Raw genomic sequence first — 27,758 nt, forward strand, 5'->3', positions numbered from 1 at the left:
TGACCAAGATACGAGGTGAGGCAGCCGATTGAAATATTGCTCTCCAGATAGCCAGCTATCAATATGGATTAAGGGGCCAATGCTTACAGGGCGTCAATATCCTGTTCAATTACCGATTGATTGGAAGTTATTATATGTCTCAATCACATTCTTCTCATAGATAATATCGCCACTACTCGGCTAAGGGCCTAGTTTATAAAGTCTCGTAATTTTGAATTTTTAAGAACGTACTTTATTATAGGGTTAGCTTTTCTTTTCCGTCCTGGCCAGTGAGCGATATTACAATTATTTCTTTTTATTTTGGCGTAATATTCGTTACCGATTTGGGTGCCTCCATTTATCTGATCATATTACAAATGATTGGCAATTCGGAAATTACATCCGGGATGCGAAGCCATTTACTAACATTTGCATCTAGTTCTCTTACTTTATAACGCCATGGGAGAATTTAGTAATACGGCCGATTTGGCAAAGATATCTGACTTTGGAGCTTTTACTGACCTTTGAGTGCAGGACAGGCACCTTCTATCTTTGTAAAGTTTAATGATGATTTTTCATCGAAAATCATCCCCTCCTACGCCAATGCGTATATAACTTAGTAAGCCATTTGTTATGTCTATGAATGCCTCCCATGAAGTCGTTTAGACAACTAGATGAACTGCTTCGATGGAAACACTTGACGGCTAAGCTTTTCGGAGGCGACATCAGTGTGTATTATCAAGATTCATAGATATTAAGTTGCTCTGCATAGAGTCTTAGTTTATTTTAAGGTGCAATTGCTATGTTTGACACCAAAGGTTGCTATTTCTACATATCATGTTTCAGGTTATTAGATTAGGTTTATATCTTATCCGTAAACGGCGCATGACGGGCTGTGACAAAAATATTCAATCGAATATCCGAATGACCCCACCTTGGGTAGATTTGCTAGATATGTCGGAGGCTTATCCATTTCAGAACGAAATTGCAAGTGGCACACCTGCAATTTTTCAGACATGAAGAAACATTTCAGTTCAGCGTTGTGTTTGCACTGAAAGGTTCGAAATTAAACGGGTGATTACAAAGCTCCAGTGGTTCCGACAGGCGATTATTTAACCAGACTCGAGGCCAATTTCTTCACCCATTGCACTGAATCACTCATTTGTCGAGTAGAACAAATTTCATTTTACGTAGTGATCTGTATTCGAAAATTTGGTTTAGCTGCCTCGTTACTACATTTGTCCTAAGCTGGCGAATAGAGATAAGCTTGCAAACTCAGTGTAATACTGATGTCTAGTGTCCGAATCGGGTAAGCTAGCGCCATATCTGATCTGCTTCTCATAAAGCGAGCAGTGATATCGTTCGGAGATGTTTTTTTCTTTCTGGTGGCGCGTGAAAAGAACGAAATTTTACTGCTATAAACCGTAATTCGATGACAAAAATGGAACAGCATAACACCGTAACCAACCCGAAAAAGAAAAAGAATTTGGATTTTGTATCGTTCTTGTGTGGGCTGGTAAGAATAGACAACTCGGGTATCAGGATAACAATGCTTTGGTTTATTCCGTGTTGTTACTTATACAGACGAAGGTGGAAAGGGGTTAGTGTAGTAGAGGGCAAGGGAAAGGCACGTGGCAATGGAGCATACAGATAGCTTGTCCGCCTTGATTTGATACGATACATCCTCCTTCCCAACGGTCGTTCACCGCTGAGCTCAACACCTCTGGCTCGTTTGCTGGAAGCGCTCGTCATAACGAAATCGCTCCGGAGGCCGCTTCTGTCGTGTTGTCCTTCGCGGTGGCTGAACCGTTGGCTGCTGCGCTGCCGCTTGTAGAGTCGTCGTAGTTGCCGTTTGTAGAGCCGTCGTGATGGTTGGCGCTGTGGATGTCATTCCGTGTGATGAGGCCCGGTCGTTGTCCGAATCTTCGTCGTCTGACAAGTCGACCTCGCATTCTTCCTTCGTCGCTAAAAGGTGTCGACGGTTGCGCCGAAGTACGGTATTATTCTCCGTACGCACGTAAAAGGACCGCGGCCCGGCTGATCCAACTACCTTGGCTTTCCGCGCCCATGACGCTCCATTCAGGCGTACCACGTCGTCGTTTTTAAGGCGGGGCAGCACCCGCTCGTTGTGGCCTGTCTGTCGGTGTTTCTTGACCCGTATCGCAGGAAGGGGATCGAAGTCCGGCACGGGTGTGCGCAGCCGCCTTCCTTGCAGCAGCTCGCCCGGAGACCGACCATCTTCGACAGGACATGCCCTGTAACTTAATATGCCAAGCCAAAAGCATTCGTTTGCAGCTTTCGTTTTCTTTAAGATGCGTTTGATTAGTTGTACACCCTTTTCCGCGAGCCCGTTAGATTGGGGGTATTGCGGGCTGGATTTCACATGTTTGAAATCGTAATGCTTTGCAAACAGCGCGAACTCGTGGCTGCTAAACTTTGGGCCGTTATCTGAGCATACCTCCGTTGGGATGCCGTATCTCGAAAATATAGCACTCAGTCTATCAATAACCGAGGTGGCTGTTGTGTCGGGTAGGAGCTCCACCTCTGGGAAATTGGACATCGAATCGTAAACACACAGATAGTGTCCTCCGGAATACTGAAAGAGATCGACAGCGACACGGTACCATGGTTGAGTGGGCGTTGGTTGTAGAATCAGAGGCTCTGATGGTTGCTTATAGGCATATGTTCTGCAGGTCGGGCAGCTTTGGATCAACGACTCGACGTCAGAGTTTATGTTCGGCCAGTAGACTAATTGCCTAGCCCTAGCTTTGCACTTTACCGTGCCAAGGTGGCCTGCGTGAATCCTCTTTAACATCTCTCTGCGCATGCTCGTGGGAATTACTACTTTCGTTCCTTTCAAAAGTATGCCGTCTACTACTGAAAGTTCGGCGGCAACTGATTTCAGCGCCCCTTCCACTTCGTCTCCCCTCCCGAGCTTTCGTAGTACTACGCTAAGACACGGATCAGTAGCGGTTTCATGTGCAAGTTTCGCAGCAGTTTTTTCACTTACGAGTGCTGATACGACTGTGACGGCGTGAATTTCTACGTCGCCCGTGTCGGCGGCCCCCTTGTTCCCAGGAGCAGGAGATCGAGAAAGCATATCAGCCAGGGCCATCTGCTTGCCAGGAACAAATATCAACGTGTAATCGTATTTAAGCAATCGTAGGAAAAAACGTTGCACTCTTGGCGGCATATCGGCTATGCCTTTCCTAGATATGTTTATCAGCGGGCTGTGGTCGCTCTCGAGTATGAGTGGGCGACCATACACAAAATGGTTAAACTTTTCGCAACCGAAAACCAACGCCAAAGCCTCTTTTTCAATTTGCGAATATCTCTGTTCCGATTCACTCAGCGCTCTCGACGCGTAAGCGACCGGTTTCCAGCAGTCCCCATGACGTTGTAGGAGTGCGGAGCCAATGCCACTTTGAGATGCGTCTGAAGTTATCTTAGTCTCCAAACCTAGGTCAAAAATAGCAAGCAGCGGTGCCTCGCTTAGTTCCTGACATATGGCTTGCCACTCGTTTTCATGATTAGGTGTCCATTCAAAAATGACGTCTTGTTTGACCAGGGAACGCAGAGTCGAAGTGCGCTGGGAAAGTGACGGTAGATACTTGCTAAAATAGTTAACAACCCCGAGCAACCTTTGTACTGCCAATTTGGCTTGTGGCTTTGGCATTTTGAGAAGACCGTCCACAAGGGCGGGATTGGGGCTAATGCCTTTGTGGCTAATGATGTCGCCCAGAAACAAAATTTCTTGAACGCCGAATTGGCATTTGGCTGCATTAAAAGTTAGGCCCGCTGCTTCAGCTGCCTTTAGTGCATCGTGCAGCCTCTGGTCATGCTCCGCCCTAGTCGCACCCCAGATCAGCACATCGTCCACGTATACACGTATGCCAGGAAGGCCCTCGAACACTTCGTTGAGGGCTTTTTGAAACACCTCACTAGCTGACGCTATGCCAAATGGAAGGCGTAGAAAGCGATAACGGCCGAACGGCGTGGCAAACGTGCATATCTTGGATGATTGCTCGTCCAGTGGGATTTGGTGAAACCCCGCGTTTGCGTCTAGACGCGAGAAAAACTTCGCGCCTGCCAAGTCCGCTTCAATATCTTCTCCACGAGGCATTTGGTAGTGTTCTCTTTTCAGGTTTTCATTAATCCTTCTGGGATCCATGCATACCCGCAACTTGCTGTCTTTTTTTAGTACAATGACTAACGGGCTTACCCAGTCCGTCAGGCTGCTGACCTTCTGAATGATGCCTTCGCGTTCCATTCGGTCCAGTTCTGCACGAAGAGGCTCTCGCAGCGACAGGGGAACCCTTCGAGCTGGCTGAACGATTGGCACGGCGTCCTTGCGTAGCAACATCTTGTATTCTTTCGGGGTACGCCCGGTTCCGTGGAAAAGCTGCGGGAATTCCTCGAAGACTGCTTCGGTGTTGCTCGTCGACACGCCTTCAACAACGCGATTGACGATGCCTAGCTTCTCGCTAGCTGCCAAGCCTAAGATAGCGCTGTGGCCGTTCTTTACCACGAAAAATTCGGCGCATATCTGGCGGTCGCCTACCGTCCCGGGCGATAAAAATGTACCGACGTGCTTGATGACGTTGCCACCGTAGGATCTTAGAACAGCGCCGCTGGGTTTCAGCGTCACGGTCTTGAACTTGCGGAACACGGATAGTGGTAACACGTTAGCTTGTGACCCTGTGTCAACTTTGAAACTTAGGTGTTTGCCTTGAAGACACGCGTCCACCAGCCAGTCGCGTTTTTTGTTGGCGCTGCCGACTGCGACATCCAGCACCTCGAAGTCGTCGTTTTCATGCTGTACCTCGTAAACGGCATCTTTCTCGCGGCAACAAGATGCGAAGTGGTTCCGCCCATTGCACGAGTAGCAGGTCTTTCCGTATGCCGGGCAGCGTCGCAAGGCATGCCTTCGATTGCAGCGCGTACAGTTCGGGTTGCGCCGGGGGCTTGTCGGAGCGTTCTTGCTGGTCTTCATAGCGTTAACGTCGAGTTCTTCACTTGCCTTACGCCAGACTTCATTTTGACGAGCTGATGTTTCTGCCGCCTTGCATAAGATGACGACCTTTTCCAAGGTCAGGTGTTTGTCCCTGAGCATCTTCTCTCGAAGCTTCGGCAAGTTGGTTCCAAACACCACTTGGTCGCGTACCATCTCGTCTGCCACGGTCCCGAAGTTGCAGTGCTGCGCTTGTCTCTTCAAGGTACGTAGAAACTGCTCGAACGGTTCCACCTCTCCCTGCAGACGGGAGCGGAAGACGTATCTTTCGTGAATTTCGTTTTGTTGCTCCACGCAGTATTCTTCGAATTTGGCAGTCACGGTGGCGTAGTCTTTGTTTTCTTCTTCGGTGAACACAAAGTTGTTAAACACGTCCAAGGCTTCCTCTCCCGCCACGCTGAGCAGCAGGGCTGTCTTTGCCGCCTCCGATCTCGGCTTGTCGGTGCTTGCTGTGGCTTGAAGGAAAAGGTCGAACCTCTGACGAAACAGTTTCCAGTTTCTTCCTCCATCAGCTGTCAGTTGTAATGGTTCAGGCAGCCTTAGGTGCTCCATGACGTCGACCTTCACGTTCGGTTCAATCCCACTTCTGACACCATGTATCGTTCTTGTGTGGGCTGGTAAGAATAGACAACTCGGGTATCAGGATAACAATGCTTTGGTTTATTCCGTGTTGTTACTTATACAGCCGAAGGTGGAAAGGGGTTAGTGTAGTAGAGGGCAAGGGAAAGGCACGTGGCAATGGAGCATACAGATAGCTTGTCCGCCTTGATCTGATACGATACAGATTTGCTGATACGAAGTGAGTGCCGCGGCAAAATAGGATCGGAGACAGGCTGACATTTTTATTGTCTGCTATTTCATTTGGTAGCGACCGACCATCCTCGCTTCTCTTGCTAATCTTGGATTGCTCTGCTGCCGTTGAGGAACTGAAATCCACCAGTGGAAGCGCTATGGGACTAGCGCATCTGAAGGTGCGAGACCTTTCTTTCAATTTCTTATTTGTTGAAGTTCTTAACGAAATACTGCCGATCGCGGACACACCAGAGGGTGAATAATGATGATTAATAAACAAAGACTGACAAAAAGTTGTGACGCCATGTCCAATCACCATTTGCAAAATCGCTCTCACCATTCACAAAAATTGTACCCCGGGAATACATGTATATCTAAACATTGTACAAAAAGTCAGTCTGCGTTCAGACGTCCGCGTTTTCTTTAGTGATATATTATCTAATTACTTCAAATTCCATTGCTCAAATTACATGGAAAGAGGAAACGTACAAGGCGTTATCAGCCTGTTCAAGTGAACTATGGCTACTTCTGTGTAACTTGCAGTTTCAAAAGTATCGCGATTAAATCCAACACGATTGCCATTTTTCTTTGTCAGAAAGTTGTGATTGAACAAGCAAGCATGTCAATCTGAACAAACTTCAACGATGTTTAAAGATAAATTTACATAGTTATAATGTCGTTAAATCCAAGTCCGAATCTCCAATGACTGTCCGATTCGACTGCCATTGGGGCAACCCCGTTAAGCTGGGCAACTTCGCACAGTGTCGTCCACTCCGTGGGCGAGCAACGATAGGAAATCGATGGCAGCATTAAGGAGCGCATTGATTGACATTATCTCCTCCGAACAGAGAGCGCAACATTCAGGCGTTCTCAAAAGCACAGCACCTGACTGGACAGTCTCACCCAAATCTGGCGGGGAGGTTGCTTCCGCTCCGGTGATCCTAACAGAGATTTAACTTGCGGAGCTCATATACCCCTTATTGTGTCAAAAGAGACGTTATAGGTAGTCGTAACTTGCAAGTACACTTGGATACCTAAGTTGAAGCTACTAGGACGAAGAAGGAGACATCCCAAACAAAGTACGACTTTTAGTTGCGTCGCTAGCCTTCCATGTTTAGGAAAAATTTGGTCACTTTATACACTTGACGCAATTTTAACTAAATTCGCGCAAACGTTTTTTTTTTTTTGTTTTTGTGGACGAAGTTTTATTTATAACATTTTGGGACATTCTTTTATTGTGCCCTTGCTTTAGAAGTTCTCAATAAAATTATATTAAAAGGTGATTTCAGCCGGTAGCTGCAGAAATCATAATATTGCATCGAATAAATATGGACGGCCAAGTTACAATATCAATTAATATTACACTCAAACTCAGAAATATGTACTTTTTACGTTGAGGCTCGTTATATTTGTCTGCACGACGTCATGGGAATACATTTTCTTTTTGTAAAATCTTAAATTTACGCTTACCATGGTTTATGACACCGTAAAACACATATCCCGGAGGAAAATTAAGATTTCACAATTTCGATAGATACATTTCATTCTTTCGAATCCTTTCTTGTTTACCTCAGTGTATTAGGCTTGATGAATCTGCCATGCCCGTGTACACCAACATACTGATGCCAGTCAACCCTCAAAAAGACTCATGGCCATAGGATCGATGATATAAGGTGTTTCCAACACGATGCACATTTAGAGATTCATTGGGTCCTCCCAATAAGGCTAAAGTGGAATATCTCCCAATTTGGCTGCAAATTTGGTACGCGACCGATTTCGGGCAGATGCTCCAAGCTTCTCACCAACGCAAGTGTGCCCTCTAAAGACACGCTTCCTCTCTACAAAATCACTTTCATCGAAACAGCGGTTTCAGGAATCGTAGACAACTGGATCAAGTAAAAAGCCAACTCTGGGTTGGCGAGGCGGAGCAAAGTGCTTAGGTGCAGAAATGTCGTACGTTGTGTACAAACTCAGATCAATTGGAGTGTTTTCACTCTATGCAACCTATCCTGACAAGTGCCATACAATGAGAAAGATTGGGCCGCAAGATGCCGATCACAAAGAACTGCTGAACGACATCGCGACTTTACTTTCAAGCTTAAATCATAAGTCTGGAATTCAAGCGACACAAATTTACCCTGTCATGTACAGACTTCAAATGTTTTCTTACCTGAAGCCATGCCTCGGTTACCTTTTCTAGACAAGAGTAAACTGCGTGAGGGTTGAACTGGTGTTCTCACTACAAACAGGCTGTGTAACAACATAGTTTCATACACTGTACTTGTATGCTAATGGAAAAGATAATGCAGTCACTTCCAACGATGCTGGAAGTCTGAAGTGAACATACATTTTGTCAGTTAAGAACACCGCGTGTCTAGAATAAAAAAAAACAAGTTTGATTCTTGTCCACTAGACAATGGCAGTGTTTCCTGAAAAAGTGGAAGGGTAATCAAGACTCGGGGTCACAAAAGAAGCTTTAACAGAGTCATCATCAAGTGAAGTTCTCACGCGCTTACATGTGGCGAACAGGCCAGACATGTAATTTCAAACCTGGCGTTGCACTAAGCGCCAAAATAGAGGGAGTGTTTAGTAAGACTAGTGCGGTGAAAACAAAACCAATGTCAGCTTCAAACAGAAACTACCATCTTTGTCGGAAGAGCGCAACTGAACAGACGCTAGACAATTGTAATGCGATTATTATCTTCCTCTAACTGTAATATGCATTACTGTAACAACTGCCATACTAGCACACCACCCAATAATCCTTGTGTCACAAAAAATGCTAAAATACCCAGCGAAAATTGAGTCCGAACACGAGGCCTACGACAATGACAGCCTCACAATGCATCTTTGCCGCTTGCTCCTTATTCATGTCGTTGTGAAAACGAGGAAGCATCCACGCCCCTCTGAATGCATGTGTGAAGGACTGGTCCATTCATAAACCGGCTGATTGGAGTGATTATGGCAATGGTTACGGTTATGCGGGTGTGAATTAGTTTGTTATAAACATAATTAATTATTTTCAAAATTATACACGTTAAAAATGTTAACCGACAGTGTGACTATTACTACAACACCCTTTGCGGTCATTTTTTTTAGAGAGTGACTATCGCGATTACTATAACCGGTTCCCCAGCAGATAATGCCCTAATACCTAGAGTGATTACCTCCTTCAAAGAAATGCTGTGTATTCCAGTTCAGTTTTAGTTTAGAAAACTTTTAAAGTTTAATCTGTTTTGTATTGAAAGATATGTTCAAAATGTTTTGTTTTAAATCACCATTAGCGGAAGATGCACCGAATTTAAACCGTTTAACGGAATATGGCGGACGTCTTTTTTTTTTTTTTTCTTTTTTGGCACTTTCGTTGATTTGGGAAGCCCTGTAACAGCAACACTGGTGGAGTACGAGGGCAGACTTTGGGGTAAGGAAATCGTGTTTCCCCGCGATAATTACATAAATGCACTCCGCCGCATTTATCTTTAATAATAAGTGCAACAGATGTGAGGTATGCAGTCCTCATTCCGGAGCCCGCAGCAAAATATGTTGTCCCACTTGCTGCTGAGAGCCACGAGCGCGAGTGTCACAGAAGAGTGAATTCAATACAAAAGCAATGCATGTAAACAAATTTTGTTAATTTTATTTTTATCATAAGATCCTAGGTTAGGCGATGAGCATAGCTGCCGCATCGTGGTCAAAGATATACTAATTCAAAATACATTTTCTGATCATTCCTCTCAACATTCTCTACGGAAAAAGAAACTCACAGGATGTAAAGGCCAAGCAAACGTGCACTGGAAATGCATGACAAAGGGTTGGCTATGGGCAGCAGATCTAAGCCGTGGAAATTTCTTTTACGGACGCGCGTCTGAACAGTAGCAGCTTCACAAACACATTATACTTGACACGCAGAGCATTACCCAGTTCAGTCTGTACCGTAGTTTCCTGAATATAGACCACGAACAATACATTTACAAAAGTTTAGAATTTACTCATAAAAGAACTATGGAAGTTTTTTTTTTATTTTGTTTCAAAAACGTTTTTTTTTTTTTTTTAACGTGACGTGGATGATTTTTTGAACGAATGAGTAGGTTAATGGTGGCAAATGCATATTGTAAGTCTCTTGTGAGCTAATAAAGCAGGTAATCGTGGAGGTTTGCTGTTTATGAGAGCCTTTTTACGCGGACATTATGATCAGGAAGCTGACTATGCAGCAGGTACAAGTTGTCTCAAGGAACACCTTTTCTTACCAAACTTTACCCCTCCGGACTAAACACCGGATGAGAGAGATGCGGTATTCAAAAACTCGAGGATTACGCAGCGCGCTCCATGATGAAATGGCGCAGCTGACTAGTTCATGCTCACATACGCAAGTTTAATAAAGCAGGGTACGCCATTATTTGCTCCACTGATTCGTGACGTACTTTTTGGACTGAGTCTACATTGTAGTTCATGTATGGCCTTCCACGTATTACACACTCGGGCCGCGTTCACACTTGCGAAAAGGTCTCTTGTCGCCGACCGAATTTACTGGGCGGAAAAAGACAGCGCCGTTCACATTTGTTGCCACCCGCCGCGTTCGCGCGGCTGCGGTCCCTCGCGAATATCAGAACAAATTGCTCCCGGCTCGAGTGGGGTTCGAGAAAAATGCTCTCGTAGACTTCCTCTTGCAGTGAACGCTAACCGACAGTGCCGTGTAAATTCCCAGCATTCTCTCGGCGATAAGAGAAGAAGGCAATAATAAAATAACGAGCGAACGGAGTCAACGTTTTTGGCAATTTTACTCCGCAGATCTTTCTTTTGTGGGATTCACTCTCTTCGTTGCTCAGATGCCTGTTGTCCAACGCGGTCGAATAATTTAGTCTCGATAAGCATCTCTGCCGACACAGTGATACGCGCAAGATGGCGCCATTTTAACAGCATGGGAACTCCGCCAACTCCGGCGGCAACCTCAACAACTCGGGCGACTCGGCGGCTCAGTGAGGATGTGACGCCGGCAAGTGCCATTTCCTACGCGCGTTCTGGTTAACTGCGGTGGCGTGAAAACGTTTTCTGCGGAGGAAAATTCTGTTTCGCACCGGTTGCTCCTGCGGTCTAATATTCCGTCGCCGGCGAGGGGATTCCCCCTCCCGGCTTCATTTCAAGCGAGGATTCGCTCCCGGGTCCGCAAGTGTGAACGAGCCGTTAGAGGCACTGACAGCTTAATAAACGAAGGGTGTGGGGGCTCCGGGTATCTTTTCATTCCAAAACAAGTGATGTGACGGTATTAGCCGAGAACGCCCATACCCGAATCACTCAGCAAGAATCGTGAAGTAATTAAGCCAACTCCTGCGTTGCTTAGCCTCTCAGAGACTATAGCATTAATGATGTGTCTGTAGTCTGTGAAAAGTTAAGACTACCCTAGGTGCTTCGCCTTCAGCGCAAACATTTTTGTTTGTCTTTGATGACACTTCGTCACACGCTTAACCGAAGCCCGGCGAAAGGCAACGGAGCTTCTAACGCATTCTTAACCTTTCACCGACTGTATAACGATACTTGTATTTGAACTTGAATTTAATGTGTGCATGTATTAGTACGAGTTGGGGATGTTGGCTTGTGGCTATGGTGGAAAAACGCTGAAAAACGCACGGACAGACAGAAAGACAACAGGACAGGGCGCATTGTCAACTAAAGTTCATTTGAAAAGTGCACACATATATACCCGACAGGCATCGTAATCGTCACTTGTCTTTGCCCAGCCCCCGTTTCAAAAACCCATATTCATCCGTGTGAAGGGCCAAGGAAGTTTCGCTGATGCCATCAGCCCCCCCCCCTCTACTTTTAATGTCGCGCGCGGTCAGTCACGCATCTGCCAGATTGCCCCACATAACTCGACACACACGTCAGTGGAATTTTATAAACTACGCCAATCGTACATTCCACGTACTTATTTCTGTGCTTGGTATCACACGAATCTGCGATCGGGCGTGGCCTATTGATTTTACTGCATAACCGCCCCAAATTTTAGCCGTAGAAAACCCTATCAGAAGATTGTACTGCTGTGCCACTATCTTCAGGTTAGCCGCGACATAATACATGCAAGGAATAACTACTGGCCTGAGATTTCTGTTTTCGCAGCGTGGCTTCAGGGCCCCTTTAAACTACTTAAACTACCCGCCACTTCTGCCAATGAACTCACTGGAAACCCCGCCCGTGCAGGCGGTCAACGGGTTTTCCAAAGCTCTTTTGCGCACTATGTTGACAAGATTTCCTTAGAGAGGCCTCTAGGCAGGAGCTAGCGATTCCCCTCTTGACCAGTTTTGAATGAACAGAGTCACAAGGGAGAATGCCTTTTCTAGATCTGGGTACGTACATCCAGCAGACGTGTTCCGGTAAAAAGCTTAACCTAAGGTCAAGAAACTGAAGGCTTCCCTCCTTTGATAATTCATGCGTAAACGACAGGCCACAAAAACAAGAGCGAAACATATCCAGCAGTCCCATGACATCGCTAGCAGAGTGATCAATCAATAGAGCACCCAAAGATGAGAAAAATTGTCTACATACTTGAAAATTCTAAAGCACCTTCGCTCTTTAACAGCCTCTCCGAAATATCCCGTAGATATGTACCAGCTGGCCCATATAAGTAGCGCGTGGCTATTTGTGGAATTCACGTACCTGAGCGTTGATACAAATATCCGCGGAGCACCGTTAAGTCGAAAAACGAAACTGACAAAAAAGCAAATGAGGCGATGTAGTCATTTTGCTTTCTAGACCACGACTGTTTTCCTAGCTGTAGTCGCCACGTTAATTCGCGAAGAATCTCGCGATGCAAATCAGGAGGCAGAAACGTTTGCCCGAATTATTCTCCGGTTGAGAGCAAACGCGAATAACCACCATCCATGACGAACCGTTTTCCCTGTCAGACACGTTTGCCTCATGACGAGGAAGGCCGCAGAAATCAAATAGAACACGTATAATGTGTGCACCGGAGGCATCAGCCGCGATTACCCTTGAGGGCGCTAAACACTTAAAGCTTTATAATATTTTTTGCATACTATTTGTTACAAGGTGTGATGGTACACACATAAATCAGCAATTCAGATTGCTATCGTCACGGACAGCTTAAGAATCGCACGTTTTTGTCATGATGCCGCATAAACTTTCCTGCTTTGTAGTTCGTTTCTCGGCTTTCTGAGAGGCCCACACGAAAATTGGGCAGTATCGACGGCTGGCTTTAAAAAAAATCAATATGTACACTGTGGTCAGTGGTAACACGGCACTGTGAAAAAGTGACCCATTAGATGTACCGCTAAAACGGGCCGTCGTAGCATCATTCATGAAGCACCCTTATATAAAATAGCCTACACGTTTCGACGTCCCTATGGTCACCAAGAGACTAAGAATCTCAAGGCGTGGCAAATCATGACCACCCTCTCGTTGCTAACCAGCAAAGGAGATTACGGCGTTCACTGTTATGGACAAACTGCGTGAATATATTAAGACCCCCCTTCACTTAAACCATCGCAGAATTCATGTATATCCTGCGTTGCCAGAGCTTGAAGCAGCAATCAGTATAGTCTTCTTTTAATCAGTGAAGCCATTATTAACTGGGGTCGATACATTTATTCGTGAATAGTATTACTGCTTCAATCGCAAAAAAAAAAGTGATAACCTGTGCCACAGAGACTCAATATTTATAGGTACGCGACACTGCCTGGATCATTTCAATGACCGATAGAAAGGAAGGAAGAGCAGTGACTCCTTTTGTCAATGGATCTCTGGGCAGCACACTTGCAAGAACTTCGAATAAATTGGCAGGAGGAAAGGGTCTAAAATGGGAGCTGCTCGTTCAACTCCGTTAGTTTCTTTTGTCACCACGCAATGGTGTATCTTAAGGTGAAAAGGTGAAGAACTGTGCTGTCTACTAGACAAATTGGCTTTCATTTTTATTATGTATCTATGTGTGTTCATTCTTAATTGTGTACCACCCCTACAATAGTCATTAACAAGGACCAGCGGTATAAACAAACGAAACAAATATTTATATACAAATTAATCACCAGCCTCCTCGACATACACAACATTAGTGAACCTTTTTTTTAGATATAAATCTGTAGTTTTAATTTTTTCCCGATTATTTACACCATCAATGAAGCTTCGTGCGAATGTGTCATTTTTAAATGTAGAGTGATCTGCTGTACGTCAAAAAAATGTTGTATTTTATCACAAAAAAAACGATGTGAGATCTGATGTTGTGTGCGTTGTCAATGGTATTTTTTATTCTGGAAATTCATTGCACTCTGCACAATGTCTTGTTCCTCAACAGCCTCGCTATGTTTGCGGGTACTTTTATCCGTCTCGTTTATGAAAAAAAAAAAAACAAAAAAAAAAAACGTACACGTCATAAGGAACGTAATCGAGTGCAGTTTTAACTAGTCTCGGTTAGAAAGTATCCAAGGAAATTAGTTGAGAAGCAAAGTAATCGAACTTTACATTAAAAAGGTAAGAGTTACTTTTCCTTCAGAAGTTTCATGAGATTATCATCTGACGTATCAAGAACAAAATGTAAAGAAAGTTTGCGACATTGAAAACAATATTCCTATTTCCCAATTTTCTGTCTTTTTAAACGCCGGCTTTTCGTACTGTCTATTTGTGGATCAAAATCACTGGATTGTACTCTACCCATATTCTGAATTATATTGGAATGCCAACATCTTACCTTGCATGTCACGAAGAGCTAATTTCTTTATCGCACCTTACTTTTTTTTTGCTGTTTAGCTATCTTATAGGCGTGTGAATAAACCATAGTGAAGAGGTATTTTTATTTGTATTTAAAATTTTTCAAGAGGAAAGGGGTACAATATCTTTAACGGTTCTGAAATACGCAGACATTACAGTTAACATGAAACTTCAAACTAAAATTAATTTGTAGAGAACCCGGTCTTTGTAGTCCTGCTTCCATAGAGCGCGGTAGTTCTGCTCCTGTAGAGCTCGATAAAAACCGGGTTATTTTTTGCTGTTCGCAATGCTTAGAAGCCAATAAATTGGAGATATCCTAGTAACGTTGGCTCCAAATGTATTGACTGAGTAGCTGTACACCAGGAAACCACAGGATAGGAAGGTGTTCGCAAAATCTAAGGAAACCAGGGTCAAATCAAGGTAAATGTGTGGAAACCAAGGTGTTGGTAAAATAGTAACGTCTACATGTGATGGTACTACTTGCCAAAGTACTTATTTATTTTTGTGATTGCTATCTCACAAAATTCATGGCACTTTTATAAAACTATTTTAAACAGTAATTGATTACAAGTAATTTTATCGCTTTTAAGGATGTAAAAGTCTGCATAACACTGATCCTATTACTTTTCTACAAATTAATTTTGCCTACTTCTGTTTATATTTAATTAATATTTTTGTTGCGAATCAAAACTTAGATTGTGCAGCGAAGTTTTCTCTTACCAATATTATGTTAACTATTATTTTGTTTTTCGCTGTTATTGTTTTGCAGTGTTTTTTCTTAGACATAGTGCACACCTTGAAAGGAATGCAATTCGCCTGGCAATAAAGGCTTTGAATGAATATATAAAAAGGTTTTGAAGTATAAACTTGGAACATCCACGCAATTCTCTCAAAAAGATGTTTCATGGTAATTATCTTTTCTTCCGACCACAGCAGCAGGCACCGTCGCCGGATTTCATGAATAGAAGGCAATGTCTCGGCGTGGCAGTCGTCCTGCTGCTGTCATGTTCCATGGGAGTGCACGGCTGGGCTACCCTCAAGAAGATCCTAATCGCCAGGCTGCTGAGTGGGCCTCGAGTCATCGCAGTTCCTGTGCCCATTCCCTCAGGACATCAGCACCATCCCCCTCCTCTTCCGCCACATCATCACCCACATCCTCCTCCACCCCCGCCAATGATGCCCGTACCCATACCGTGAGTAATACCCCTATTCTACTATCTTATAACACGAGTATAATATTCATGCTCTGACAGTGTTTCCTCCATTCACTGTAGATCTAAAAAGAACTGGCAGTGACAAGGCAAATGCGCGTTCAGAAATGTCTGCCTGATGTTTAGGTCAGAAACTATATTCTTTTAGCGTACTTTTAACCAAGTTAGCTATAACGCAGTAGCTTATCATGTTGACGCCTCTAGCTTTATGATTAGTTGTTCAGAATATTTATTGGCGGATACGACAATCTCATTGGCAGCGAATGAAGAATAAGATAATGGCCCAAAGCAAAGTCGTACCCTTCTTTAGCTATCAGTCACGCCAAAGAAGTCGAGTGCTATGGCGTTCCGGGGGTCGTCCGCTCGCTGTCACTGGCGTTGGGTCTATAGACACGTTTGCGCACTAGCGGGTCTAGGGTCCCAACGCCGGCGACAACGAGCTGATGAAAATCGCAAACCCTGTGCAAGAAGCAGACGAACTTGAGCCCCGCATTCGGAGCGCGCTACCGATCTTTTTCACCACTGGCGAAATTGATTAGGGGAGCATCTGAGATTAATGTTTCAAGAGCATTGAGGGCCGGTATGCCTTCAAGTGCAGAAACCCGTGTACCTGTAAAAAATAAAGCAATTCAACTTATTGTAAGAGGGTTATATTATAAGGTGTGTAAAGGTGAACAAAAACAAACTTGGGCGAACTTCCAAGGGGAGTATGTTGCTTCCAGGTGGCCATTGTTCCTGCTTGTTTTTGAGGACCCGCGGGGAGTAGCCCTTACTTTCAAACTCTCACCCCCGGGGACCAACTGCAGTACTGCCAGAAATTTACTTATGCTGGATCGACACGCCTTTCTGATCATTTGAATGTGAAGAATGTGCACTGGTACTTTAAAGAAATTTCAAATTTGTCGAAGCTATCGTGGGCACATCTTAATGAATACCTTGGAGTGACCTCGTCCATACACCTGAGAACGACTTGTGACCTACAAGTCCTTGAACCCGTTAAAGTATTTTGTGAACGACAGCGCATTGGCGATGCTCACCTACACTCTAAGAAATGCCCGCACGTTTACTTTTCGCAAAACACTCGAAGAGCCAATCTCTGCGATCTACAAAATCAGCTCGGCGAATGATGAGGCGGACCATCTGTTTAGACCTCAAAAGTAAGTCTGCGTTGTGGCATTGCGCAAGGCATGCACGACGCTTTGCATTGCGTATAATGCCACAGTGCAGTCTTCATTTTTAGGTCTAAACGGATGTTCCGTTTTATCATTCGCTGAGCTGATTTCGTAGATCGCAAAGATTGGCTATTTGAGTGTTTTGCGGGTAAGTAGACGCGCAGGCATTTCTTAGAGTGTATCTACCGCAGACGCCGAAGATAGGTGCCCAGCTTCACTGCAGGGCTCGGCGATTCAGATACGCAGAAGATCTCCAGGAAGTTTTTATGATGCGATGCTTCCTTCAGCTCGACGCAAAATTTTTAATGCACAATTTTAATTTTTTTTAATTGCTTGCTTTGGTTTTCAAGGTTTCTTTCCCTGAGCTCCGTTTCAGATGGCATCTGTATGTGCCGTAAGGGCCCATCGTTTTACGGAGATGGTCCTTCGAGGTGCCGCAACCTCGCCTTGCTTGGGCAGCTCGCGTTTGTCGCCTTTCGCCATTTGACGGCCGCACATGGAAGTAGGCTAGCACTGTCTGATGATGCCGCCATTCTGTGATCACCGAAGCTCAGCTGCCCTCAGCGGCGCCCCTAGTCCCTATAAACTTCCCTTGTGACATTTTGTTCGTGTCGGTGCCCAACTGCAACATAAAAGCACGACACAGGGACATTTGTAAAGCGCAGCTTGCGCGCAATTGCTAAATAGAGAACGAAAAGTTGCCGCGAATGCCCCAAAACACAAGGTAAACATAGGAAAACCAGAAGTATTGCTCTCCCCCTGTAATGGCGGGTGGAAGTGGCGCGAACACCCTGTTTAAGATGATTTTGATTTATTGCGAGAAATTTTTGTCACAAATCTTTTTCCACAGAAGTTAATTGCCATAACGATTTTTAGTTTTTACTGATTGTTCAACAAAAGACAAATCTGAACAAATCGGTACTATGAAGATGAGTTATACGGTCAGGGTAGCATAATATTGTCACGTTAATTGTTAGTATAAGTGAAACCATATGCCAAAATCTATTTCAGTTTGCAATTATTCAAAATAAACACATGGCAACAATGAGAAACTTCTTGACCGTCATCAAAAAGCACCAAATCCTTGAATTCTATAGAGATCTGATAAGTAAAAATACATCTCGTGCAAGAGGTGCGAAGCTAGCAGTGCGAAAACAATGATGCTAACTGTTGCGTATAATACGATCAACCTGCCGCCTCTCTGTTGAACACCTACGGCACCCACTCAGGTGGTCACGTAACGGTCTATATCACATGAACGAATGACGCTTTAGCGGACAATGCCATTTGAGCTAATCGACGTTTTGGCGAAGAACGAGGGCGCGTGTTAACCCACACCCTCGCGCTGCGCTTACGGCGCTTCGCGGCGACAGTCTGCGGCGGCTCATTAGAAAAATGTTAACCTACTTGGCCCAACCGTAAACGCCGCTTTGTTGCTGCCAACTATTCGCTAAAGAGTTTTTTGATGAAAAGTCGGCGTTCGCTAAAACGTCGTTCGACCAACTGAGGGCTACTTTTCACGTAATACCACCGTCCAGCCACCGCGGTATCCGCAGATCGGCTGACCCGAGCCGCCCGTGACGTGAGCAGGCTTGATCGTACGCAAATATCGTGTGAAAAAAGCAGTTCATACTCAGCAACCGACTGGAGTAGCCTCCCTCTAAGTACGGGACGAGACGCCCAGTACACCACTAACACCACCGCGTGCTTATCATCCCGACGAAAAGGCAAACAGCGCACACTGAACGGGGACTAAAGGAAGTGCAAACCGGACAAGCGCTTGTCCTGTTTGCACTTCCTTTAGTCCCCGTTTACTGTGCGCTGTTTGCCTTTTCGTCAGTATGAACCAACTAATCCACATCGCCACCCTTATCATCTGTTTTCTCAGTGCCAGACTTCTTTGTTGCACCAGGGGTAACTTGAGAGCACCACAGCTTTCCCCACAAGCACCAAATATTTCTCAAATTTACAAATTTAGTTGCTTTTCATGACGCTATGCAAGTTTTCACTTGGCGCCATCTGTTTATTCTTGTTAACTATGAAGTTAATTATGAACATTTAGTCAATTATCCGAGTTACAGTGACAAGTAACCTTTATATTGTTGCGCAGATGTGCGGCCGGCTGCAAATGACAAAGAGGTGTCCACTCAGTGAGATAGAAAAATACGGAAGCCCGGCCGTGCGCGAAGGACCTCCCCCGTGATTATGCCATTGCGCCAGCGTCGTCGTCTTCTTCGTCATAATATTATGTAACCTGGATCGCATAACTCACCTGCATTAGTGTGCTTTCGCTCTCCAAAACACATCCTGGATAACGACATACCTGTGAACCTTAAGACGGGGAAGATAAAAAAAAGACGCACAAAACAACAGAAAGTTTTTGGTTTTTGTGCCTCCCTCGTCTCACTGCTCGCAAGGATGTCGTCTTCTCAGCAGGCTCGCCGGCACCCCCCCCCCCCCCCTTCTCACTTCTCGCAGCCCTGCAAAACACCCACAAATCAAGTTGCGCTGCATTTCAGGTTGAAGGAAATTTAATTTTAATTTCATCTTTCGTAAAACCTTCTGCACCTTTGGGAGTTCCCCTAAAATTGTTTTATCTAATCATGCATAATTAAAGCCCCTTCATGTTTCAAAAGTAGCGCAAGGTTCGTCGAAGCACGAGGCACGTGAAACGTGCTGCCCTTGGGAAGATCATGGCGGCACAGCGCACCACTGAGAGATTTCAGACGCCATGAATTTCCCAGAAGTGGCGCGGCACGTGCCTCGAGCATTTATACAACAATGAATGGCGCCACGTTTCCCTGAATAGAAGGGCTTTATGTATAATAAGCGATCCTAGCCGCAGAAATAAAAAACAATTTAAAAGAAACGCCAACTTCCACATTAGTTGAGCTCGAAGGAACTTGTTAGCTAGTATCATCGCAGACGAATCGTCTCAGCTCTCACTGAGTCATTAGGGTCCAGAGGTCGGCATTTTAGGTCGCCCTCACTCACCCTCACCTTCACAGCCACACTCACCTAAGCCCCTCACTCACCCTCACCCTCACAGCTGCACTCACCTTCAGCCCCTCACTCACCCTCACCCTCACAGTCACACTCACCTTCAGCCCTTCACTCACCCTCACTGAACCTCACGGCCCTCACGCACTCACCGCCCTCACGGCCCTCACGGCCCTCATGCCCCTCACCGCCCTCACGGCCCTCACGCCCCTCACTCACTCATGGCCCTCACGAAACTCACCGCCCTCACGCCACTCACCGCCCTCACGGCCCTCACCGCCCTCACCGCCCTCACCGCCCTCACCGCCCTCACCGCCCTCACGGCCCTCACGCACTCATAGCCCTCACGCCACTCACCGCCCTCACCGCCCTCACCGCCCTCACGGCCCTCACGCTACTCACCGCCCTCACGCCACTCACCGCCCTCACGCCACTCACCGCCCTCACGCCACTCACCGCCCTCACGCCACTCACCGGCCTTGCGGCCCTCACACCCCTCACGCCCCTCACGCACTGATGGCCCTCACGCCACTCAGGCCAGGTTCAGATGGGGCAATTTCGCTCAGAAACTTTACGTCGCAACACCAGCAACCAGAGGTCGGCATTTTAGGTCGCCCTCACTCACCCTCACCCTCACAGCCACACTCACCTAAGCCCCTCACTCACCCTCACCCTCACAGCTACACTCACCTTCAGCCCCTCACTCACCCTCATCCTCACAGTCACACTCACCTTCAGCCCTTCACTCACCCTCACTGAACCTCACGGTCCTCACGTACTCACCGCCCTCACGGCCCTCACGCCCCTCACGGCCCTCACGGCCCTCACGATCCTCACCGCCCTCACGGCCCTCATGCCCCTCACTCACTCATGGCCCTCACGACACTCACCGCCCTCACCGCCCTCACCGCCCTCACGGCCCTCACCGCCCTCACGGCCCTCACCGCCCTCACGGCCCTCACCGCCCTCACGGCCCTCACGCACTCATAGCCCTCACGCCACTCACCGCCCTCATGGCCCTCACCGCCCTCACGGCCCTCGCGGCCCTCACCGCCCTCACCGCCCTCACGCACTCACGGTCCTCACGCCACTCACGGCCCTCACGGCACTCACCGCCCTCACGCCACTCACCGCCCTCACCGCCCTCACGGCCCTCACCGCCCTCACGGCCCTCACGCCACTCACCGCCCTCACGCCACTCACAGCCCTCACGCCCCTCACCGCCCATGCGGCCCTCACACCCTTCACGCCCCTCACGCACTCATGGCCCTCACGCCACTCAGGCCAGCTTCAGATGGGGCAATTTCGCCCAGAAACTTTACGTCGCAACACCAGCAACACGGGCCGCCCGCGATCACACGCAGCAACCAATTGCTACAATTTGCCATCGTCATCATAAAATTTTATTTTTCTTGCACTATTTGGACAGAATTACGCGTTATAAACGTTTTTTTATGCATTTAAACCTCGTTAAGAATACTAATGCACCTTTCTGAAACAGTTTATTTCCACAAAAAAACGATCGATTTCAAACCAGAACCAAGTCATTCGGTGTCATCATCACCGGCACGAGGTATCACGTGAAAATTTTGCGTCCCTGATTGGATGCAGCCGCTTCAAACGTATTCGAATGGCTCCGAGTTGCTTGCTTATTTCGAGCCGGACCCGATCTCAGCAATTGGTGTCGGTCTAGGGAAAGCTAGAGAACAACCCGCCATTAACACCAAAATTGCTGAGAAAGATGCTCGATCTGAAGGGGGCCTCACGCACTCACCGCCCTCACGCACTCATGGCCCTCACACACCTCATGCACTCACTGCCCTCACGCACTCATGGCCCTCACACCCCTCACGCACTCACCGCCCTCACACCAGTCACCGCCCTCACGCCCCTCACGCACTCATGACCCTCACCGCCCTCACGGCCCTCACCGCCCTCACGGCCCTCACGGCCCTCACTGCCCTCACTGCCCTCACGGCCCTCACGGCCCTCACCGCCCTCACGGCCCTCACCGCCCTCACAGCCCTCACGGCCCTCACCGCCCTCACAGCCCTCACTCACCCTCACACTCATGAATTTTCCTGGTTCAGAAACTCACTCACCCTCACCTCACCTGTGAAGATGAGGGTGAGTGAGGGTGAGTGAGGACCCTCATGAGTGAGGTTTGCCGAGGTATGCCAGCAACACGGGCCGCCCGCGATCACACGCAGCAACCAATTGCTGCAATTTGCCATTGTCATCATAAAATTTTATTTTTCTTGCACTGTTTAGACACAATTACAGGTTATAAACGTGTTTTATGCATTTAAATCTCGTTAAGAATACTAATGCACCTCTCTGAAACAGTTTATTTCCAAAAACGATCGATTTCAAACCAGAACCAAGTCTTTCGGTGTCATCATCACTAGCACGAGGTATCACGTGAAAATTTTGCGTCCCTGATTCGATGCAGCCGCTTCAAACGTATTTGAATTGCTCCGAGTTGCTTGCTTATTTCGAGCCGGACCCGATCTCAGTAATTCGTGTCGATCTAGGGAAAGCTAGAGAACAACCCCTCATTAACACCAAAATTGCTGAGAAAGATGCTCGATCTTAAGGAGGCCTTACGCACTCACCGCCCTCACGCACTTATGGCCCTCACACCACCTCATGCACTCACCGCCCTCACAGCCCTCACGGCCCTCACGCCTCTCATGTCACTCACTGCCCTCACGCACTCATGGCCCTCACACCCCTCACGCACTCACCGCCCTCACACCACTCACGCGCTCATGGCCCTCACGCCACTCACCGCCCTCACGCCCCTCACGCACTCATGGCCCTCATACCCCTTACCGCCCTCACCGCCCTCCCCGCCCTCACCGCCCTCATGGCCCACATGGCCCTCACGGCCCTCACGGCCCTCATGGCCCTCACGGCCCTCACCGCCCTCACGGCCCTTACCGCCCTCACAGCCCTCACGGCCCTCACCGCCCTCACAGCCCTCACGGCCCTCACTCACCCTCACACTCATACATTTTCCTGGTTCAAAAATTCACTCACCCTCACCTCACCTGTGAGGATGAGGGTGAGTGAGGGTGAGTAAGGGTCCTCATGAGTGAGGTTTGCAGAGGTATGTTAGGGTCCAACTCTGTTTAGGCTGAAGTGAATTGAAGCGATTTTTTTTACGATCTTTCAAATACAGTTAGACGCAAACCGAAGCCAGATCTTAAGTCATGTGACCAAATTATATAGCAAACAAAATTTATTATAGACACACCGTTTATTGGTTATCAGTGTAACACACAAGCTTTATTAATCATTTATTTATAGCTGAAGTAAAAAAAACGATTGAAACATTTTACAATCATAAAAATATTTAAAAAAGAAGTACAAGAACATAAACCACTCCTCCATTGACATCACCATTGGCTAGGCTAGCTCGCGCAAGCTACCACCCGTTGAAAAGGGCACACCAGTTAACACCCATTTAGCTATAAACCTGCCCAGAGCAGTATATACAGAGAGGTTGGCCTTTCATTGGGAAGCATACGAGTCAAATGAGGAGGCGCCACTGGCCGAAAGCGTGATTATGTGTTCCCAGGAGTCTTCACAAATTCTAATATGGCCAACTAGAAGCCGGAAATAATACCCTGGTGGTTTTCGCGAGAAACGAAATTAATAAAGGCGTCGGAGTAACTTTCGATGACTGAAAATATGGTGCACGTCATGTTTCAATCACGGTCATCCAAAATCATGGTGGAATAGCGTGACTAGCGGAACGATCGACATAATCCGTACGCCAGGTGCCGAGGGCCAGGAATCTGCCGTCCGAGTGGTCACACTCTGTTCGAGCAAAACAGAGTTCAAGAGGCACATTCGTTTCTGGGATGTTTCTGCATGACCATATTGGAAACATCACGTGCACCCAATTATCAACCTGAAGCGTTACTACACTTAACTCTTACGCTCTTATTAAATCGACACACCTATGATTAAACTGTTTTTCGCTACCACCGCTGGAGAATTCTTTTCGGCTTCTTGTAGGCCAAGAGGGCATGTCGAGCCCTCTATCTGCGTCCGGTGCACGCCCAATGCTGTGCCTTTTTCTTCCATCAACGAAACTCTTTCTATGAACGGCGTTGAGTCTACCGATTCAGCTTTAAAGTCCGGTGCAAATCAAGAAGCTAGAGCGAGGGTAAGACGGGTCAGGGAGGGGGAAGCAGAATGAACGCTGGAGAAAAGTGGGGGAAACCTCCTTCTCTCTAGCGTTACGTCTGCTTCCTCCTTCCCGGCTCGTCTTACCCTGGCATTACCTTCTTGAGTTGCAATGGACTATAGTTCCACGAGAGCGAGCTTCCGCGACTTGTAGGTCTCGTTATAAAAACAAATACAACCCTTCTTTATGCCGCCGATGAAAATATTCACGGCTACGATTGTTTCTGGGTGCCTTTCTTTGCTTTCCAGTACAGTAAATACCCGGCTAACGCTATATCTTGGTGACGATACCGCAGACGACGCCATCTTAAACTTAGTTAACAAAGTCCGTTCAGTTTAGTCATTATTAGACGTTCCTTGAAAGTTGGCGACGCACTGCAACTCCGACTGATGGCGATTGAACTAAATGCATGTGATCGCTTCAATGATAGTCGAGATGGTTGTATAAGGGGGATATAACACTGCATGTGTTACCTCCCATAAATAAACAAATGGTGAAACGTCGCAGCCGTGTCCGACCAAAAGTTATAGAAACGTTTCTTGTTTCAGTCTAATACGCGCAGAGTTGACATAACGGATGTCATTAGCGAATTTTAGAGTAAGGAGACCCCGCAGCTTGGGTCTCCCAAACTGCTGGGACAGTCTTACCGCGCATGCGCAGCACTTTTGTGCATGCCCACTGCGACGGCCTAAGCTGTGCAGGGAACCCAAAGCTATGGGGCCCCTATTCTAAAACTTTATATCGCCTGTCATCTTCTCTTAACACGCCAATCACTCTCATGTCTTTATTTATTTTCCAGAGTGCATCACTACCACTACCCTCCTACAAATATATGGCAATCACCACTTCCAAAGCCAGCCCCCGATGTCATCACTGACCTGTCCCATCTGCACGCCCTCTACGATTCGGCGTCTCTCCACGCCCCACACAAGCAGAACTACCAATATGACGTCATCGACCTCGGGACTGCTTCCGACGTTCTCACCGCTGATGCGGGAACAAAATCGACCAAGACTACACCGAAGAGTCACTGGCCTACGTACAGAGAACCCGTAGCTACACGCAGGCCATCGTACACGTCACAGAAGAGCCATACTTACTCCACCGCTCAACAAGAGGCCTATATGGCCGCCTTGAAAGAGTATCTAAAACAACAGTACACTTCACAAACAGAAACGTCGTGGCCCAAGCCCTCTTTGTCCTATCACAACGCTCCCTCCAAATGGGCCTTCGCTGAAGATGCGACTTCTAAAACAAAAGAGTATTCAAGAGTTCCGATTACAAGTTATGGGTGGCAGTACCCTGATTCTTTTGGATACAAAGACACGATGGCCTCTTTGGCAGCCAAACAACCTTCCTCCCGAGACAATTACGACTGGGCGAGATACATGGCATCAATGAACACGAAGTCCTCTTCGTCATCCGGCTATGATTGGACTAAGCATATGACCCCAGCAAAGGAGTTTTCGTTGTCAGACAATTACGACTGGGCAAGTCACGTTGCATCTGCGTACAAGTCGGCAGCTGAAAAGGCGCTTAAGCAAACGTCAGCGGTGTCGAGGTATGATACAGCTCAACAAGACTCGGAAAGCTACAGCTCCGCGCCCTCCACGCCAATATCGACCACTGAAGCGGCGTCTGCGTCCGAAAGTTATGAATCTTCAGAAGGCGCGGAGGCATCTTCCTCTCTGCCATACACTACGTCAACTGCATCTTCGACGTCAACGACGTCGATCAAAAACCTCGAAGCTCCCAACCCTCCTCCAGCAACGTCTAATCTGCCAATCGCTGAAAGTGGTGTTAAAAGGGACCGAATAACGAGAGATTGGTGATAGCAATCATGTCTCAGGCTCCGAGGGCTTACCAGTGTAGAAAAAGACAGTTTTTTTTGCGTCATCTATGCATAGGTATAGAAGAATGCAGTCTCTTTCCAACATCCAGATATTGGGGTTAAAAAAGTAGTCAGCTCCATGTTTCATGGCATATACCATGAAACATGGAGCTTAATTTCTATTTTGCATATACAAAATAGAGATTCAAGAAACTTTTAATTTACATTGTTTAGAACGATTTTAACGGTGTTTGTGAGCATGATGTTTCTAAGAGCACTCAAAAGGGGGACATTCAAGCTACCGCGTGCCTGAAATTATAGTTGGCTATTCCGAATAAATTCCTTTTTTAACTTATCGCGGTAACGGTCTGGACAGGGGTGGCCGAGGATGGCGCATTTCTGTGCGTTAAAATGTTGAAGAAAAATTTACCTGAGTATAAAGCAACAAAAAAAAAATATACAGGAGGACACTTAAGAGTGCTTACGTGCAGGAATGGCGTACTCCTACAAGCTGCGCACCCCGCTACCCTCTACAGACGCCGTCCGGCCGGGCTCTGGGTAGCGGCGGTTGTGCGTTGCTGCGGAACTATCCGGCGCGCGAGCGGCGCGGATGAAATTTCTCGGTCGTTTTCGCGGTTACGGACAACGCCGGCTCAGCTCCATGGGACAGTTAATGCTTTCGCATCAATACAACAACAATAAGGATTTGATTTTGCTACCTACGGTGCCAAATCTGTGAACAAAGGCGCAACAGCCGGAAAATGGAAGCAGCAAAATGCGAGCACGCAGACATTGATCTTCAAAGCTCTGAGGGTAAAAGCGCTAAGGGACAGAGACGAACAACACAAAGCGCCCTGTGTTGTTCGTATCTTTCACTTGCCTGTTTTTTTTTTTGCGCTTGTACTTTCTGAATAATGAATCAGCAATTAACCCAAGTTCATACCCTTCTACTCCCACTGCATACGAAATTTTCGAGTCAAATCCAGCGCGGGATTGTTAGGTGTAGTGCACTATTTAGTTATGTTTACTCTTGAACCACTCTGGAACACAAGACAAACCCGACGTATTTTTGTCGGGGCATTTCTGCTATATGTCAAAAGCTTCCGCCACCTCCCGGCTCTTGCGTCATCCAAACGTCTTTCATTTGCAGTCGGCTGCTATAGGTAGCAAATCAAGCTCTTAGTTTCTTACTGTTTATTCAGCTTAGCTTATTTTTTTGCATTGTGACCCACAAACGGCACAATCTTCGACCACCTATGTTCAAAAACTTGGTCCGATTCATGAACAAAAGAAGATTTGTACAATCATTTCAAAAGGCCCAAAGGCCATACAAAGGGGGCAGGCACAGTAACCAAACTAAAAAAAAGAACGTTTACACCTAATGTTTGCGTTGACAAACACCCAGTAAAACTTTACGCTCCGTGTCGCATTCGAGATTTCGCATTTTAGTAAATATCTCATATTGAACTTAGCAAAGTTCTCAAATTATTTGCCAATACGTTGGCCCCAGCAAATTGCCGCGACTGCACCTCAGATAAAAGAAAACCTTCGGTTGACTTACCTAAGTCAATGAATGTTCCTAGAATACCGAAACTCCCAAACTTCGCTTCAGAACCGCGTCGAGGCATAGCAGTCGCGCTCCAACCCTTCCCCGATTTGGGGCTGCACTGTGCGGTCGAAGTGAAACGCGTAGTGTAGCGTTCGTGCTCATTCGAGCTCTTCACTGACGTTTGTGATCTGTCGCGACACCTTTTTTTTTTATTCTATTCCTTTTTTTTTTTTTTTGTTCCAAGTGGTGCGTGACTTGCTCCTCGCTGTCTCGGCTCTCTCTCTTTCGCCTCCAAACACG

At 46.7% G+C, this 27,758-nt stretch overlaps 2 protein-coding genes across 2 annotated transcripts; one reads left to right on the forward strand and one right to left on the reverse strand.

Annotated features, from left to right (window-relative positions):
- Positions 1 to 1,693: 1,693 nt before the first annotated feature.
- LOC121048066 lies at positions 1,694 to 15,283 on the reverse strand. The gene is made up of 3 exons (XM_040503933.1): positions 15,218 to 15,283; positions 2,990 to 3,003; positions 1,694 to 2,234 (listed from the first exon to the last, which is right to left on the reverse strand). The coding sequence occupies exons 1-3, from the start codon at positions 15,281 to 15,283 to the stop codon at positions 1,694 to 1,696; spliced, it is 621 nt and encodes a 206-aa protein (XP_040359867.1).
- A 111-nt stretch (positions 15,284 to 15,394) lies between these two features.
- Positions 15,395 to 25,910, forward strand: LOC121048067 (uncharacterized serine-rich protein C215.13-like). The gene is made up of 2 exons (XM_040503934.1): positions 15,395 to 15,690; positions 24,878 to 25,910. Exons 1-2 carry the CDS (start codon positions 15,395 to 15,397, stop codon positions 25,908 to 25,910), a joined length of 1,329 nt encoding a protein of 442 aa, XP_040359868.1.
- The last annotated feature ends 1,848 nt before the right edge of the window (positions 25,911 to 27,758 follow it).

This window comes from Ixodes scapularis, unplaced genomic scaffold, assembly GCF_016920785.2.
Source record: "Ixodes scapularis isolate PalLabHiFi unplaced genomic scaffold, ASM1692078v2 PGA_scaffold11__112_contigs__length_91849675, whole genome shotgun sequence".
Taxonomy (NCBI): Eukaryota; Metazoa; Arthropoda; class Arachnida; order Ixodida; family Ixodidae; genus Ixodes; species Ixodes scapularis.